The following is a 13,364-nucleotide window of genomic DNA, read 5'->3' on the forward strand; positions in this document are numbered from 1 at the left end:
TAGAGGCAGGATTATAACCGTCCCCCAGATTGGAAAATCAATCCATGACATGGTTTCAATGATTGGGCTTGAGATCCAGCGGTGTGAAGTCACTATGACATGCTTGTGCTGTTGTTTGGAAGCTGTTGTTCAGCAGCGGGCGTTTCAAAGTGCTTGATACTACCGCCTTGAGAGTGTTGGCCACGCCCTCTCATGTGCAATTGCGGCCAGGTTTCTATTGTGTACTGGAGACTTGCTTTGGTCGCTACGAGATCAGGTGGATGAGTGATTTATGGCCATCGACGGCGGGTTGAACGACCACGTCGCCCGAACTTGCAGAATACGCATGAGGATAGGTATTCAGTACAATGCGCAATGTCTCTCTTCTGTTGATCAATGTCTTAATCCGCCCTGCTTCTCCGGCCCGCCTCCAGCCCTCCTCCAGCCCTAGCAAGTCATGCGACATGACTATGCAGCTAGACGAGGGAGTGTATATTTTATGATGGTAATAAGAAAGCAAAGAGGCTGGTCTGGACCTTTGCGATAATTTACCAACGTAAACGCGGTCAATTTCGTTGGGTGAAGCTGCGAGACATCAAAAGTTCCCTGCTGACTCCGCTCGTCCATCGGAACTTGCACATGACACGGTTGCCGAGGCATGCTGGCATACGAGGGATTTAGAAGCGCACGAGACAAGCCGTGAATTCCGTTGCGTTATCGATTCCGAAGCCTTGTATCTTCTTAACTGACTTACAGCAAAGAATAAGGATGTCTAGTTTACGGAAGAGATCTGTCTCCCCGCTCAAGACCATGTCCTGGTGGGTCCGATGGAGGCCGCCCATCAGGGGGTGTGAGCGCGAAAAGAGCGCGAAAAGAGCAAAGCCCAAGACAAAATCGGCTTTGGTGACGTCGTCTGCGTATCTAGCGCGACGTCGGACCTTTTGCACTCCTTTCCTGGCTTGGCTTGGATGTGAAAAGTAGCTCCCGCCGGTAATTAAGGGATGGAGCCAACTGAGTCTTTTTTGGTCTGAACCAATGGCCTTTGTGCGACTGATTCTCTCCCGTAGCCCTGTACCCGTCAGCTTGGGCTTGAGCTTGAGCTTGAGGCGTCGCAAGATCCCTGTTCGAACGAAATATCGCTTGTCCTGCGGGCGCTCTGGACGCTCTAGACACTGGTGCATTCGCTTGCTACAGCTCACTCATCTCCTGACGGGTAATGGATCTGGCCATGATGTCCATTGGACATTGGAAATTGGCTGGGCCTGTTCCACAGAGACCAGAAAGAGAGAAACTGCATAAAAAAAGAGACATTGTTTTAGCCCTACAGACAATAGCGTGAACGATTCCCCAGGATTAACGGGGTTAAACCCTCATTAGCCTCTCCTAAAAATAAACAATGTCGCGTCTGTCAATTCTCCGCATCCTTATTTGCTATTGAGCTCTGTTCCTCGCATTTCACACACCTCACTTCCCTGTCCACCACCCACCAACTAAACCCTTTATCCTGTGGCACCATATCCCTTCTCCATCGAATCAAGTCCCCGCATTGACTGGCATTCCAGATGTCCGGCAACTCTAAAATCTTCCATGAGAACTCTCTGCCTATGGTGACAATTGTGCGGAAGATGTCTCGATGAATGTTATCAGTCGTCTGAGCCGTTTTCAACTCGTCTGGAATCCTGAGTGTCCAAGAGAACGAGTCTTCTTTGCCTGGGTCCACCGTTGCTGAATGGTCGGCGGAAGGGTAGGCCTGCTTCACGTGAAACCCGGGACTCAAGCCCAGTACGGTGAAGTGCAGCGGATCTTCGCCTTTGTTCGCAACTATGAGCTTGAACTGTTGGTGTTCGTGGAATGTCTCTTTGCCGTTTATATTCGGCCCGGGATCCCAGGTTAAATCGAATGGCTTCTTTGCGTTTGAGGCTTGCTCAGAAAGATCAAGTATCTGTCCGAAACGGGTCAGATGTGATAGGGCGATGGCTGCGATGTCCTCGACATTGTCACCGCTGAGATTTAAGCCACGCACAGCGCTTTTGTACCCGATCAAGGACTGAGGACCGAAGATATCAATGCTGCCGTCTCCCTTGCCCTTGGCTAGTCTCAGTGAGTCGGGATCTGGCCGGCCGACTTCGTGATTCCTGACCTTGATCGACCCGACAATGCGCTTCTGGAGGGACTCATATAGGGCCGCCTGGAACTCACTCCCGAGACTTGCGTCAACAAGAATCTGAAGAGCGTCCTTACCCAAACTCCACCGGGATGGAACGACCTCACAAACAGATTTTTGTAGTATCTGTAAAACGTGAGGGGGCACCGTTGCGCTGCAATTGTCCTCCCCCACCTTATCTATTTGGAAGGTCGCCTCTGAAGCTGGCGCGATAGTCGTGAACTCGCATCCTTCATGAATACCATGGACCTTTCCGATTGGGAGAGAAACTTCATCCTTGTCGACTTTCACAACAAGGCGTGTAGGAAAGAACGGTTCTTGACTTCCTAAGAAAAGAAGTCTGTCTCGACCAAACACCCTTGGAGTCTGGTCATTCCCCGTAAGTTGCTGCGCTATGTGGTCGCGAAGGGCGCGGTATGTCAGATTAACTTCACTCTGCTTGCTCCGTTTCACGGGCTTCAAAGACTCCAGTAGTCCACAAGTGAATTCCCCGCCCGCTTTCCCATTGATAATGGTCTCGAAAGCCTTCTCATCACCTTTGCAGGCCGCCATCAACGTGAACCCTTCCGGGTTGATGGACCAGGATACATCCAACTCGCCATCGCGGCTATTCGACATGACAGGAGTCTCAATAGTAGGATCTCCATCGATAGGAAGGTTGGGAACCGTGGCCAAGCCTTCTGGAGATCTCCAACGGCCACCCGAATCGCCTGATCGCCATCCGCCCCCGGCGTAGCAACTGTCGATAATGACGACGATCTGAATTTTCTTTTCATTCAAATTCTTCAACCATTGATTGATTTCCCATCCCCGCACTGCACGCTGCTCGCGGAAGTAGTCTACTGTAAGAAGACAAGGGTCATGTTGGGTCTCGCTGGGTGACCCTGACACCTTAGGAAGTCGTGCGCCGTGACCTGAGAACTGGAAGAAGAAGAAATCGCCAGGGCTCGCCACTTCCTCGACTTTTTCGAACTCCTTCTTGATATTGGCAAATGTCGGCCAACATTTCAGGGGCTCTGATGGTTCCGTACGGTTCTGGTCGACAGACGAGGTAAGAACGGAAGGAGTCATTACTTGAAATCTTTGTGCTGTGTCTTCTCGAAGGAAACGCTCGATGTTTCTCACATCATTGACACATCCTTGAAGATTTGTCGATGGGAATGCGCTTGCCTTGCGCATTCTTTCTTTCGCCGCTCAAGTACAGGTCGATACCAACGAGCAGTGAAAATAGTTTTGGAGGGTTTCTGGCTGGCATGATGGACTGGAGAAGGTTGAAGAGGAATGCCGACCCAAACGTCGTTTCCTCGCTCTGGAGACTCGTCTGTCACGACAACAGTGGATTTTTCTGTTCAATAAAGCGGAGGAGAGTGAATGACCCAGGTTATCCAGCCAGTAAAAGGGAACATTTTCTACTCTTAATGTGTGGTTCGCGTCACCAGGCGTCTGGTGAGGCGCTCTTTTGCCTCGCGTCCGGACTTGCAGGCAGCGGCCTGTTGAAGACAGCCCAATTTAATGGCTGACCACCCTCTCGCACCGCTCAGCGAGAACTAATCTACCGGTCTGAAATGGCGTCTGGCAGATATTCCCGCCACTCCGGCCACCTTGCCAACACAATTGCACATCTCATGGGGGCAAACTGCGAAGCCAGTGGCTATAGGCTTTCTGAAGTCGGCATTAGACGGGGAGAGGGGATTCGTGGGCCAACCACCGAATCAACTCCCATTTCGGCACTGTAAGCTCGCTCAGAGGCCGACAAGATGATTCTCAGTATGAATATCACTAGCGACTTATAAAAGTACGTCAACAATGTATCATGTATACAAAATCCCTCGCAGTGGCAAGTCATAAACGCTCATGAAATTGAGGACATCAGCGCTGAAACTCAAGCAAGAGTCCCGCCCGCAACATGACGCTCGTCACTCCGCTGCACCAATGAGCCATTTCCGTTGGCCTTGCCAAGAAAGGAGCTATCACGGTAGTGAAGTGGCACTGTCGCACCATCGATTGTCTCGGCTGGACTTGCTAAGGTGGCTGAAGGTCACATCGAGGAAGCGCCGAGGAGTGTCGCTGATTGGAGACATGATGGGTCGGGTAGGCATTACGTGGAGGAATGCGGGAGCTCCCTGCGTCGGTTTGGTCTGATATTGGCCAGATACGCGAGGTAGCATAGGCTAAGAAAAGACAAAAGCAAAACAAGCCTGACCGGTGTGATGGACTCGGATGGAGTTGCATGCAGGAGAAGGCGACCAGGCTAAATATGCGGGATGCGCCAAGTCGTCGCAACCCAATGTGACAGCGTTAACGTAGATTGGTGAGAGTGTGATAGCTTGACATGACAGAGTGGTCAGAAGCTTGCGCGGGGGCAGTATAGGAGGCAAATGTCTCATGCAGCTCTCAAGCATGACCCCTCACCGCAACCAAGGGGATCACCCAGCGAAGACTGGGCGTTATTTGCCAAGCAACGAGGCGTCATGTGGCTAGCTGAGGGCTGTGGTGGCCGCAATCAATGGGTCATGAACGGGATGCCTCGTTATCCCACGGTTATACGGTTTCATCATTGAGCACGCTCCCGCCCTCTGCAAAAAGAATGCCGGCACACGTAGCCATGTATAAGACAACTCAGTACAAGGTATGTCTCCACAGCCTCCTCGAGAGTCATCGCCAGCGGATAAGATCCTGAAGCTGCATCGAGGCATTTGTACCGCATCGCAGCATGGATATGCAGGCTGATGTGACGCGTCATTCGGCGCAAATCGCCTTCGGGTTGGACTATGGCTTACGGGGTCCTGTCTGCAGTCGGGCGTCAAGCACTGGGGTTTCCTCAGCGAATAAAACACAAAACAGATAGCAGTTGCGAGAGTGAGGCGTTGTGCCCGCTCAATCAGAGAAAAGTGCATTGCATCAAGCTGTGTGCGTGTGATCAGGCGACCGGCAGTTCTCACCGACACGGGTGAAATAGAAGATATCACATCTAGCTAGGCGCTTACTAGATTGCGCCATTGGATGCATATTTCTAAACGCTTCAGCTCTTGAATGATGCGTCATTTGAAGCTGCAGATGACTCTTAACCCAATATTGCACCCCCTTGACTCTCGGTACCCCATAATCGCGTACGGAATTGAAGGCTTAGATGTTCCCTTTTACTCAACCTTGGAAGGAATTTGGCACTGGACAACTTAGGCATATTACTTATTTCAATGCACATCAAGTCACCCATTCTTTTGCCATCGCATAAGCGTTTTAGCGACACAATCTATTCATAGACGCATTCTCATACTCACCATGTCACCAACAGACGAAGTTGTCGACCAAACCCAAGGGAACGACCCGTGTCGAGCCCTCCTGCAGAAAGACCCCAGTGACCCAATTGCCCCCATCGACAAACTCGATGCCAAGTTCAGACACCCGAATGCCGCAGAGGACGGCAACGAAGCGATTAGAGTGACCCGCAAGCTGCTCGACGCCATGTCGGAGAACGATCCAGAACGCATGGGCATAATGCGGAACCTCGGGACTAAACTTAGTGAGATTTACGACCGCACGGGTAAATTGAAAGACTTGCAAGATTCCATTGACTTGGCTCGCACGGTTCTTGAGTCGATTCCCGAAAGTGACCTCGGCTGGCTTTCTACACAGAACAACCTTGCGGTTCGACTCTTGAAAAGATACGTGCGTCTTGAAAATGAGGAGGATCTAGAAGCCTCCCTCGCGACAGCTGACCGAGTTGCCGCGGCTACCCCAGAAGACGATCCAGCTTGGGTATCCAGGCACGCCAACCTCTCCGTCCAACTCGGTCACCAGTACTATCAAACTGGAAGATTAGAAGATCTCGAAAAAGCCATCAATGTTGCGCAGAGATTCGCGAAGTCCATCCCGAAGGACCACACTGACAGAGCCCTCTGTCTGCGCGGCCTTGGGATCCGGCTCAACGATAGATACTTGCGTACTGGGAAGCTAGATGATCTCAACGAAGCGATTCGTGTGGGCCGAGAGGCCGAGAGCATTACGCCAAAGGACGAAGGGGATCTACCCACACTATGGAGCAACCTTGGAATGTGTCTTGGCAATAGATACTCCCGAACCGGCCTGATGGAAGATCTTGACAATGCCATTGGAATAATTCGCCAGGCCATCGACAAACTCCAGGCGATGACGGCGAACTCCGAGGCTCATTTCGATATGGCTGGACTCGAGAATAACCTCGGACTCCTGCTCGGCAAGAAGTATGCGCGAACAAAAACAAAGGAGATTCTCGACGAAGCTATCTCTGCGGCTCAGAAGTCAGTACAGGCGGTCGCAGAAAACCACATCGGGCGGCCACTCCTATTGAACAATCTCGGCCTGCGGCTCGGCGAAAGGTTCTTGTTAGAGAACAGAGTACAGGACCTTGATGAAGCTGTCAAATTGTCTCGCCAGGCCGTGGAGGCAACGAGAGACCACCCTTACCGCGCTGGATGGTTCGTAAACCATCGCAACTTGCTGGATGAGAGATACGCTCACACTCAATTGGAACTTGACCGTGAGAAAGCTATTCAAGTATCACGCGACGCCATGAATGCCACATCATTGGACGACCCTGCTCGATGTGCACTATTGAAGGGCTTCGGAGACCAGCTTCTCAACAGATATCGGCAGGGTAAAAAAGCCGAAGACTTTTCCGAGGCGATGGAATGCTTTCGAACTGCCCTGCATCAGGAGACGTCTCCTATTAGTGACCGCATAGCGGCTGGTCGCCAACTCCTCCTATCTCCAACAACGATGGAGGAAAGCCCCAGTCTAGACATAGACAAGGCTGCTGAGGCTACTATCAATCTAGTTACCTTTCTTGCTCCCAAGTCTTTGCAAATCACGGACAAGCAATTTCTCCTTTGGCAGGTCGTTGGATTCGCTTCAGATGCGGCGGCTGTTGCGCTGGCTGTTGGCAAGGGGCCTATCGAGGCGATAGCGCGCCTTGAAAAGGGCCGTGGTATCCTCGCAAGCTCTCTTCAAGATCTACGCACAGATCTCTCCCTGCTGAAGCAGAAGCATCCAGAGTTGGAACGTTCCTTCATCGACATCCGAGATACACTGGACGGATCGTACCAGACTGATCTCCTAGCTCGCGTCACGGACGAGTCCACCCAAGTCTTCCAGACCAAGGTCGACGAACGCCATGAAGCCGACAAGCAAATGTTGCTTCTCCTCGAGGATATTCGTGCCAAAGCTGGCTTCGAGCGGTTCCTCCTCCCGTTATCTGAAGCCGAGATGCGAAAGGCAGCATCACAAGGGCCAATCATCATCATTAATATCAGCATTTTTCGATGCGATGCTTTGATCATCGAGGAGTCTGACATAAAGGCGGTTCCGTTAGTCCGCCTTGCTCGCCAAGATGTCTTGAATCGGAGCTCGCGTCCGCGGTCTCTTGAAACACTTGCCTGGCTCTGGGATGACATAGTAAATCCGGTGTTCGAGGCCCTGGGGCTCAACAAGTCTCCTTCTGAAGATTCCTTGAAGCACATCTGGTGGATTCCCACAGGGCCACTCGTCGGCTTTCCGCTTCACGCAGCAGGATACCACCTGGAGCCCGGCTTCAATACAGCACTTGACAGAGCCATCTCATCGTATAGTTCGACCATCAAGACAATTGTACACAGTCGTGAACAGCCCATACAGGAGATGCCAGCCACAGGACGCGGCCAAGCTGTTGTCATTGCCATGCCTCAAACCCCCGGCCAGAATCCACTTTCCAACGCCGAAGACGAGAGGAAAGAGGTGCACCGGATTTGCATAGAGATGGGACTACATTCAGTTCCACTCCAACCCTTCAGGGATGAAGTCTTATCGGCGTTGCAAGATTGCAAGGTGTTCCATTTCGCTGGACACGGCAATAGCTGCCAGGGAGACCCGTTGCAGAGCCATCTCCCACTCCAAGACTGGGAAGAAAGTCCCCTAACTGTGGAGAGGATGATGGGGACAAACGTCGGTTCCAGGTCGCCGTTACTTGCCTATCTCTCAGCCTGCCGGACAGGCCAGATACGGCACGAGGCATCAGTGGACGAAAGTATCCATCTCATGACTGCTTTCCAACTAGCAGGATTCCGACATGTAGTGGGCACCCTTTGGGAGGTCGATGACGAGCAATGTGTGTCCATTGCCAAATCGATGTACGAGTTTCTACAGAAGAATGGCATACGTGACTCGTCTGTGAGTAGCGGGCTTCACCAAGCTCTCAGGGAGAGTCGGGATGAGTGGGTGAAAAGTGTCCAACATCGCCGAAGCAGCAACGTAGAGGATGGCAGGGACATCCAGGGGTTGGCAGGAAGTGAAGCCCTGGATATACCGCCTTGGGTTCCATATGTACATTACGGAGTTTGAATTTTGTCTTCTTTAGTTATTGACTCTGCTCTATGGTGGTATTCTTTACAGCCTCTGTGCCTAGTTTTTCGAATAAAGCTGAGATGTACAAATCAATGTCCCTAGCTCGCCGGAACCCGATCAGTAGGCCTAGCGAGTACTTGTTGATTCACCCCTCGGCGACTTCGTCATATGAACGAATGACCCTATGCCTCGATCTGTCATCCATGAGAATCCCGGCAGTATGAATCAGACAGTTTTGTAGCTCGGGATGCTGACAATCACTAGGAGTGGGCCTGAATTCCTGTTCCAATCATAAATGGATCAGTACTTGATGTTTTCAGATTATATTTACATCTAGATGCGTACGACCCGAGAAGACCAAGATATTGCCGCATTCGCGTACGAGAAATATTACTCTATATCAAACAAGGTATAATTTAACAGGAACGGAAGAGTCCGTTACTAAAAGTTGCATATCTTTATGCTGATGCCTTGTACTTTTGACCCATACTCTCTCCAATATCAACGCCAAACCGGGCGTGATCTGTTTTAACTGTCGATGCTTCACCATCAGCTGTCATCCACCATCCAAGGCTAAACACGCGCCGGTCGAATACTCGCTTCAGCTGCTGATCACTCATTAACTCTGCGCCATGAGGAATGATGCCGGTCCTGCGATCGCAGAGTTGTGAGCCAGCGAGGAACGCCATCGTGCTCGCAATACTGCATGGGTCACGCGGGAGCGTGCCTCGGAGCTTGACGAGGGAGTAGCCCAGAAAGCCAAAGACTGTCATTACGGCTAACAGAACTTGGAGGATGAGCCTCGATGTTCGATGAATGGCTAGGCGAGTAATGATCCTGGATACTATTCCACTAACTTCCGTGTTGGCCGCGGATGGAACTGGAGACAAGGTGCCGTTGGCAGCGCTGACGAGGTTGATATGGGTTGCATTGCTCCCCGCCCGGAAATTGAGATCTATGACATGCCTCATGTACTCGCTGTATTCTCTCGTCACAGCGCTGATCAATTTCTCGGCGTTCTCAGGACCTTCGAGTTCTTCCTCTCGTTGTCCATTGGGGCCGTAGAGGAGGTGGTTGAAGAAGGCGTCATATGTCCACTTCGCGTCATGGTCGTCGTGATCAAAGGGAAAGAACTGACCCTCCATAAACCCCCCCAGTCTAGGACGAAACGTGTGCGCATTATTCGTACCGTTTCGCAAACTCTGGGCCTTCTCGGGTGATAATCTTGGTGGTTGACCACTGCTAATCTCCCCCAAGATTGGGTCGCCATTGTACGTGATGGTCAATGGAATTTCATTCACTTCTTGAGAGCAGAGCAGTGCAGTGATATTTGCGTGTATAGTGATGTTGTCCGAAGGGGAGCTTTTGCTACTGTTAAGCGACCCGTACAGGATGCCGATTGAAGGGCATGCCGTGCTGACCTCGCCTGCAGTTGAATCAAGCAAGTCGAAGTAGCGGCCCACTCGGTATAGACCAGGGATGTACGTCGCCATCCCTATCTCCATGGCGTAAGAAAGGCTCGCCGTTCCGCTGATCCATGAACTTGAACACTCAGGCGGAATAACGGGGCTGGCCGCGATACTACTTGAAACGTTGATGTCTTGTTGAGGAACCACTGTACAATTCAGCACAGGCTGAAGGGCCATGATCTCGTAAGTATAATTGGTGCCATGCGGTGCACCATCGGATAGTGATGGCAAAGATATCCTGGGAACCACGACGTCTTTCCAGATTCCTGGCGGGGTGTTGGTACCGTTCCTTCGTATGCTGTTCAACCTGATGGCGGCCCCTCCGTCATCGAGAGGGTTATTCAGCCAACTAGAATCCCAGTGATTTATTATTGCTGTTGAAGCCTGCTCTGCGCTCATAGGGTCCGTCACAACCCATAAGCCAGACACTATAATTGTAAGAGAACTGGCAATGAGTGATGACAAGTGAGAAGCCGCAGGGCCGTAATGGCGATTGCGTAAAGATTTAACCAGAATGAGGAATGGTGATACCGAAAGAAGATGAAAGAGGATGCTCTGATCTGCCCGAGCATTTCCCGATCGTAGGCTGCTATAAGGTGCAAATGCAGTAATGGTGGAGTCGAGACTGTCGATCATGGTTGCAATAGCAAACACTAACAGAGTGGAAGCAATTCGAACGATATAGGAATTGGCAGTCATGTCGCTGTCGTTCATGTTGACTAGGCCGTGCCTTTGGTCTGAGAGACGTTGGAGAAGCCCAAGTACGACAACGGCGACGATAGGGAGCGTAAAAACAGTGATAACCATGGGTAGGCGAGCGGCCAGAGGCGACCAGGGTCCAGTCTCCTTCTCTTTCTTCTCCGCAGGCGACTTGGTTTCTGACTGAATACCATCTGTCACTTTGACGAGAAACCCTCCGGTAGTATCTCTTCCAGCAGAGAATCGCATCCCATCCAGCCTGAGTCTCAACTCAGTTTCTTTGCAATGCCCTGTACCCCTAAGGACCCCTTTCAAGGACGGACTACTGGCGAGTATGGCCGCATGTCCAGCAATAGAACCACACATGGCAGGGGACCAGGGACTGCTTTCAGCTTGAAACATAAACAATAGAAGCAGACAAATCACTGCTAACAAGCAGAATCCATCCACCATTGCCCAAAGTGCAAAAGGTCTTGCGTAGAGCCTGTCCTCGCTGACCAGGCCCTTCGCGAATCCCTCGCTTCCATTGGACACCAGTAGCGACTGTCGGGCAAACTCCGTGGATATGCCCCCCAATACTGAGACGAATGTGTCCTTGAGTACTGAGGGCTGGTGGAAGATATCGAGGTCGTCTGGGTACCCCAGCTTCGCAAACATGAGTTGGAAGAGCGGACTGCTAGGTGGTGTACGGCTTTGCGTGGCACTTTCAGTAAGTAGCTTGATATCGACGACAAGCGAAGTCGACGCCCCGAGGTTGGTCAAGAGCATTTCCGTTAGAGCGATGGATGAAAGATTGTGCAATCTTTTTGTCTCCCCATCGAAGGCGCCGTCTGGAAAGCCAACCTTGCCAGTGAACGGGTCAAGCGTAGCGTTCTCTGACAGAATTCCATACCCTATCTTGCAGATGATAGAGGAATATTTGACAGGGTCCGTTGGGATCTCACTGACACCACCAATTGTGTTGTTCAGGGTCTGCATCTCGTGCTTAGTAACTGTGATGGCGTAGCGGATGTCGTAGGGCTCATAGTCCTCAGGGAAAAATCTCCGGTGATCCCAGTTAATGTCCTTGTCGGATTTATCATGACCAGAGGAACAGTTTAACCGGAACAACGTGTAGGTTCGGGGGACTTTTGGACAGCCAACCTGTGACGCGTCCGGGTCGTTGCCTTTCTCAAAACATGGCTCGACGACACCTCCATCTGCTGAACATGTTGCGGACTCGAAGTCGAACTTGGAGGAGCCGGAAGCTGGGTCTGAGATCGACAGAGTAGCGTCTTCACAACTAATGCGTGGAACAAACATGTCCACAGGAGCTTCCAGAGAACTGGCATTTGCTTCTACGGCTGGCGGACGAAAACTCTGCGTCACCAAGCCGTTCTGGGGATTCCAATGAGTATTGTTTGTTGCGCCTTCGTTTAGCTTCGCTAGATACGCCCAAACGGACGCGTCTGAACCGCCAGTGAAGGCGCCATAGCCTCTTTTGTAGCGCCAGCTCGAGTCATAGCAGCATCTTTTGTTGTTTCCTCTTGCGCTATAGTCGAGAGACGCCCAGGCGTCTGCCGCATCAAACTTATTCTCATACTGAATTGCGAAGGTTTCTGCGTGTAGAGATGGTGCAACAACAAATAAAGTAGTTGACACAAGAATGATGAGCTTGAGAAGAAAAAAAGAGGAAATAGTCGCGGCAACAGCGTAGTGGCCATTTTGTATGGCGCGTATCATGCTAGTGCCTTGGAAGGGAGTTATGTAGTCGAGGAGGAGGGACTTGTCCGCTGGAACTGGCCGAGCCCATAACTCGCGCCAGGGTTGTAATGACTTGTAATAGTAGTCGACACGCCTCCAGAAACTCAGGATGACAACGAGGATTGCGGTAGGGCCGTACGTCCATGAGTAGGAGCTTGAGGATATGGTGAGTGCCAGACCATCTCGAGATGCAATAAGTCGGTCCAAAGTAATGAGAGACGCGGCACATGTAAGGAAGAGTAGACAGAACAAGACCAATGCTGCATTACTTAGCCAGAAAGACCTTCGTGCGGGGGAAGCAGGCTGAGGATCACCCTGCTGGGTTGTTGAAGAAGAGTCCATATCGTCGTACATTGATGTAGCTTTCCAGTTGTTGCAACTGGCATGTGGGAGCGGAATGCTTCAAGGCAAGCTTTGTTGTAAATTTTCAAGAATTAAGTACCGATAAAAGGGAGCGATTCGAACGCAAAGTAACCCGTTTACACATTCAGGCGCACCTTTCATGTCGGCGGTTAACGCGGCCGAGCCTGATTTGGAGGTTGGCCGCATGTTCTGTACGGCCTCTCGTGGATCATGGCCACGTTCATCGTGGTCCAATGCTATTTGAAGCCAAGCAGCCAACTTCAGCCACGTCTGTACCTAAAGCGCCGCATGCTGAAAATTACCCACAACTTGGCCAAAATTTGGCCTGGCTCAAATTGTTTTTAAGTTTCAATGCTCATGAACTGCCAGCAGCACCTGTTTCTTCGGACGACAGACCGCCATGATAGCCACGTGTGGATGTGTTCTGTTTCAGCCTCAGCGTCTAATCAGCCTCACCATTTCTTTAGCTGCTGAAATGCTTGTGGGGCAGCTCGGGACCTGCAGAAGTTTAAGAGACACCTAGTCTTCTATGTCGGCTCGGGTATAAGAAAGGTATTTGCTAACTGAGCTACGCTGCGGCCCGAAACTGG

General features: G+C 51.3%; 3 protein-coding genes across 3 annotated transcripts; 1 reads left to right on the top strand and 2 right to left on the bottom strand.

Moving 5' to 3' along the window:
- Positions 1–389: 389 nt before the first annotated feature.
- Positions 390–3,322, bottom strand: BGZ61DRAFT_547850 (caspase domain-containing protein; the record flags this gene model as incomplete). The annotated part of the gene is made up of 3 exons (XM_046255377.1): positions 390–1,144; positions 1,179–1,270; positions 1,443–3,322. The coding sequence occupies 3 exons, from the start codon at positions 3,320–3,322 to the stop codon at positions 657–659; spliced, it is 2,460 nt and encodes an 819-aa protein (XP_046102645.1). The 3' UTR covers positions 390–656.
- Positions 3,323–5,641: 2,319 nt separating this feature from the next.
- On the top strand, positions 5,642–8,497 carry BGZ61DRAFT_355756 (CHAT domain-containing protein; the record flags this gene model as incomplete). Its single annotated transcript, XM_046240736.1, has 1 exon — positions 5,642–8,497. The coding sequence occupies one exon, from the start codon at positions 5,642–5,644 to the stop codon at positions 8,495–8,497; it is 2,856 nt and encodes a 951-aa protein (XP_046102646.1).
- Positions 8,498–9,060: 563 nt separating this feature from the next.
- BGZ61DRAFT_313724 (uncharacterized protein) lies at positions 9,061–12,699 on the bottom strand (the record flags this gene model as incomplete). The annotated part of the gene is made up of 3 exons (XM_046238845.1): positions 9,061–9,921; positions 10,066–10,839; positions 11,119–12,699. Coding segments are annotated over 3 exons (3,216 nt in total), but the record flags the coding sequence as incomplete, so codon positions are not given.
- Positions 12,700–13,364: the final 665 nt, after the last annotated feature.

Source organism: Ilyonectria robusta (genome assembly GCF_021365365.1).
Source record: "Ilyonectria robusta strain PMI_751 chromosome Unknown BGZ61scaffold_13, whole genome shotgun sequence".
Classification (NCBI taxonomy): Eukaryota; Fungi; Ascomycota; class Sordariomycetes; order Hypocreales; family Nectriaceae; genus Ilyonectria; species Ilyonectria robusta.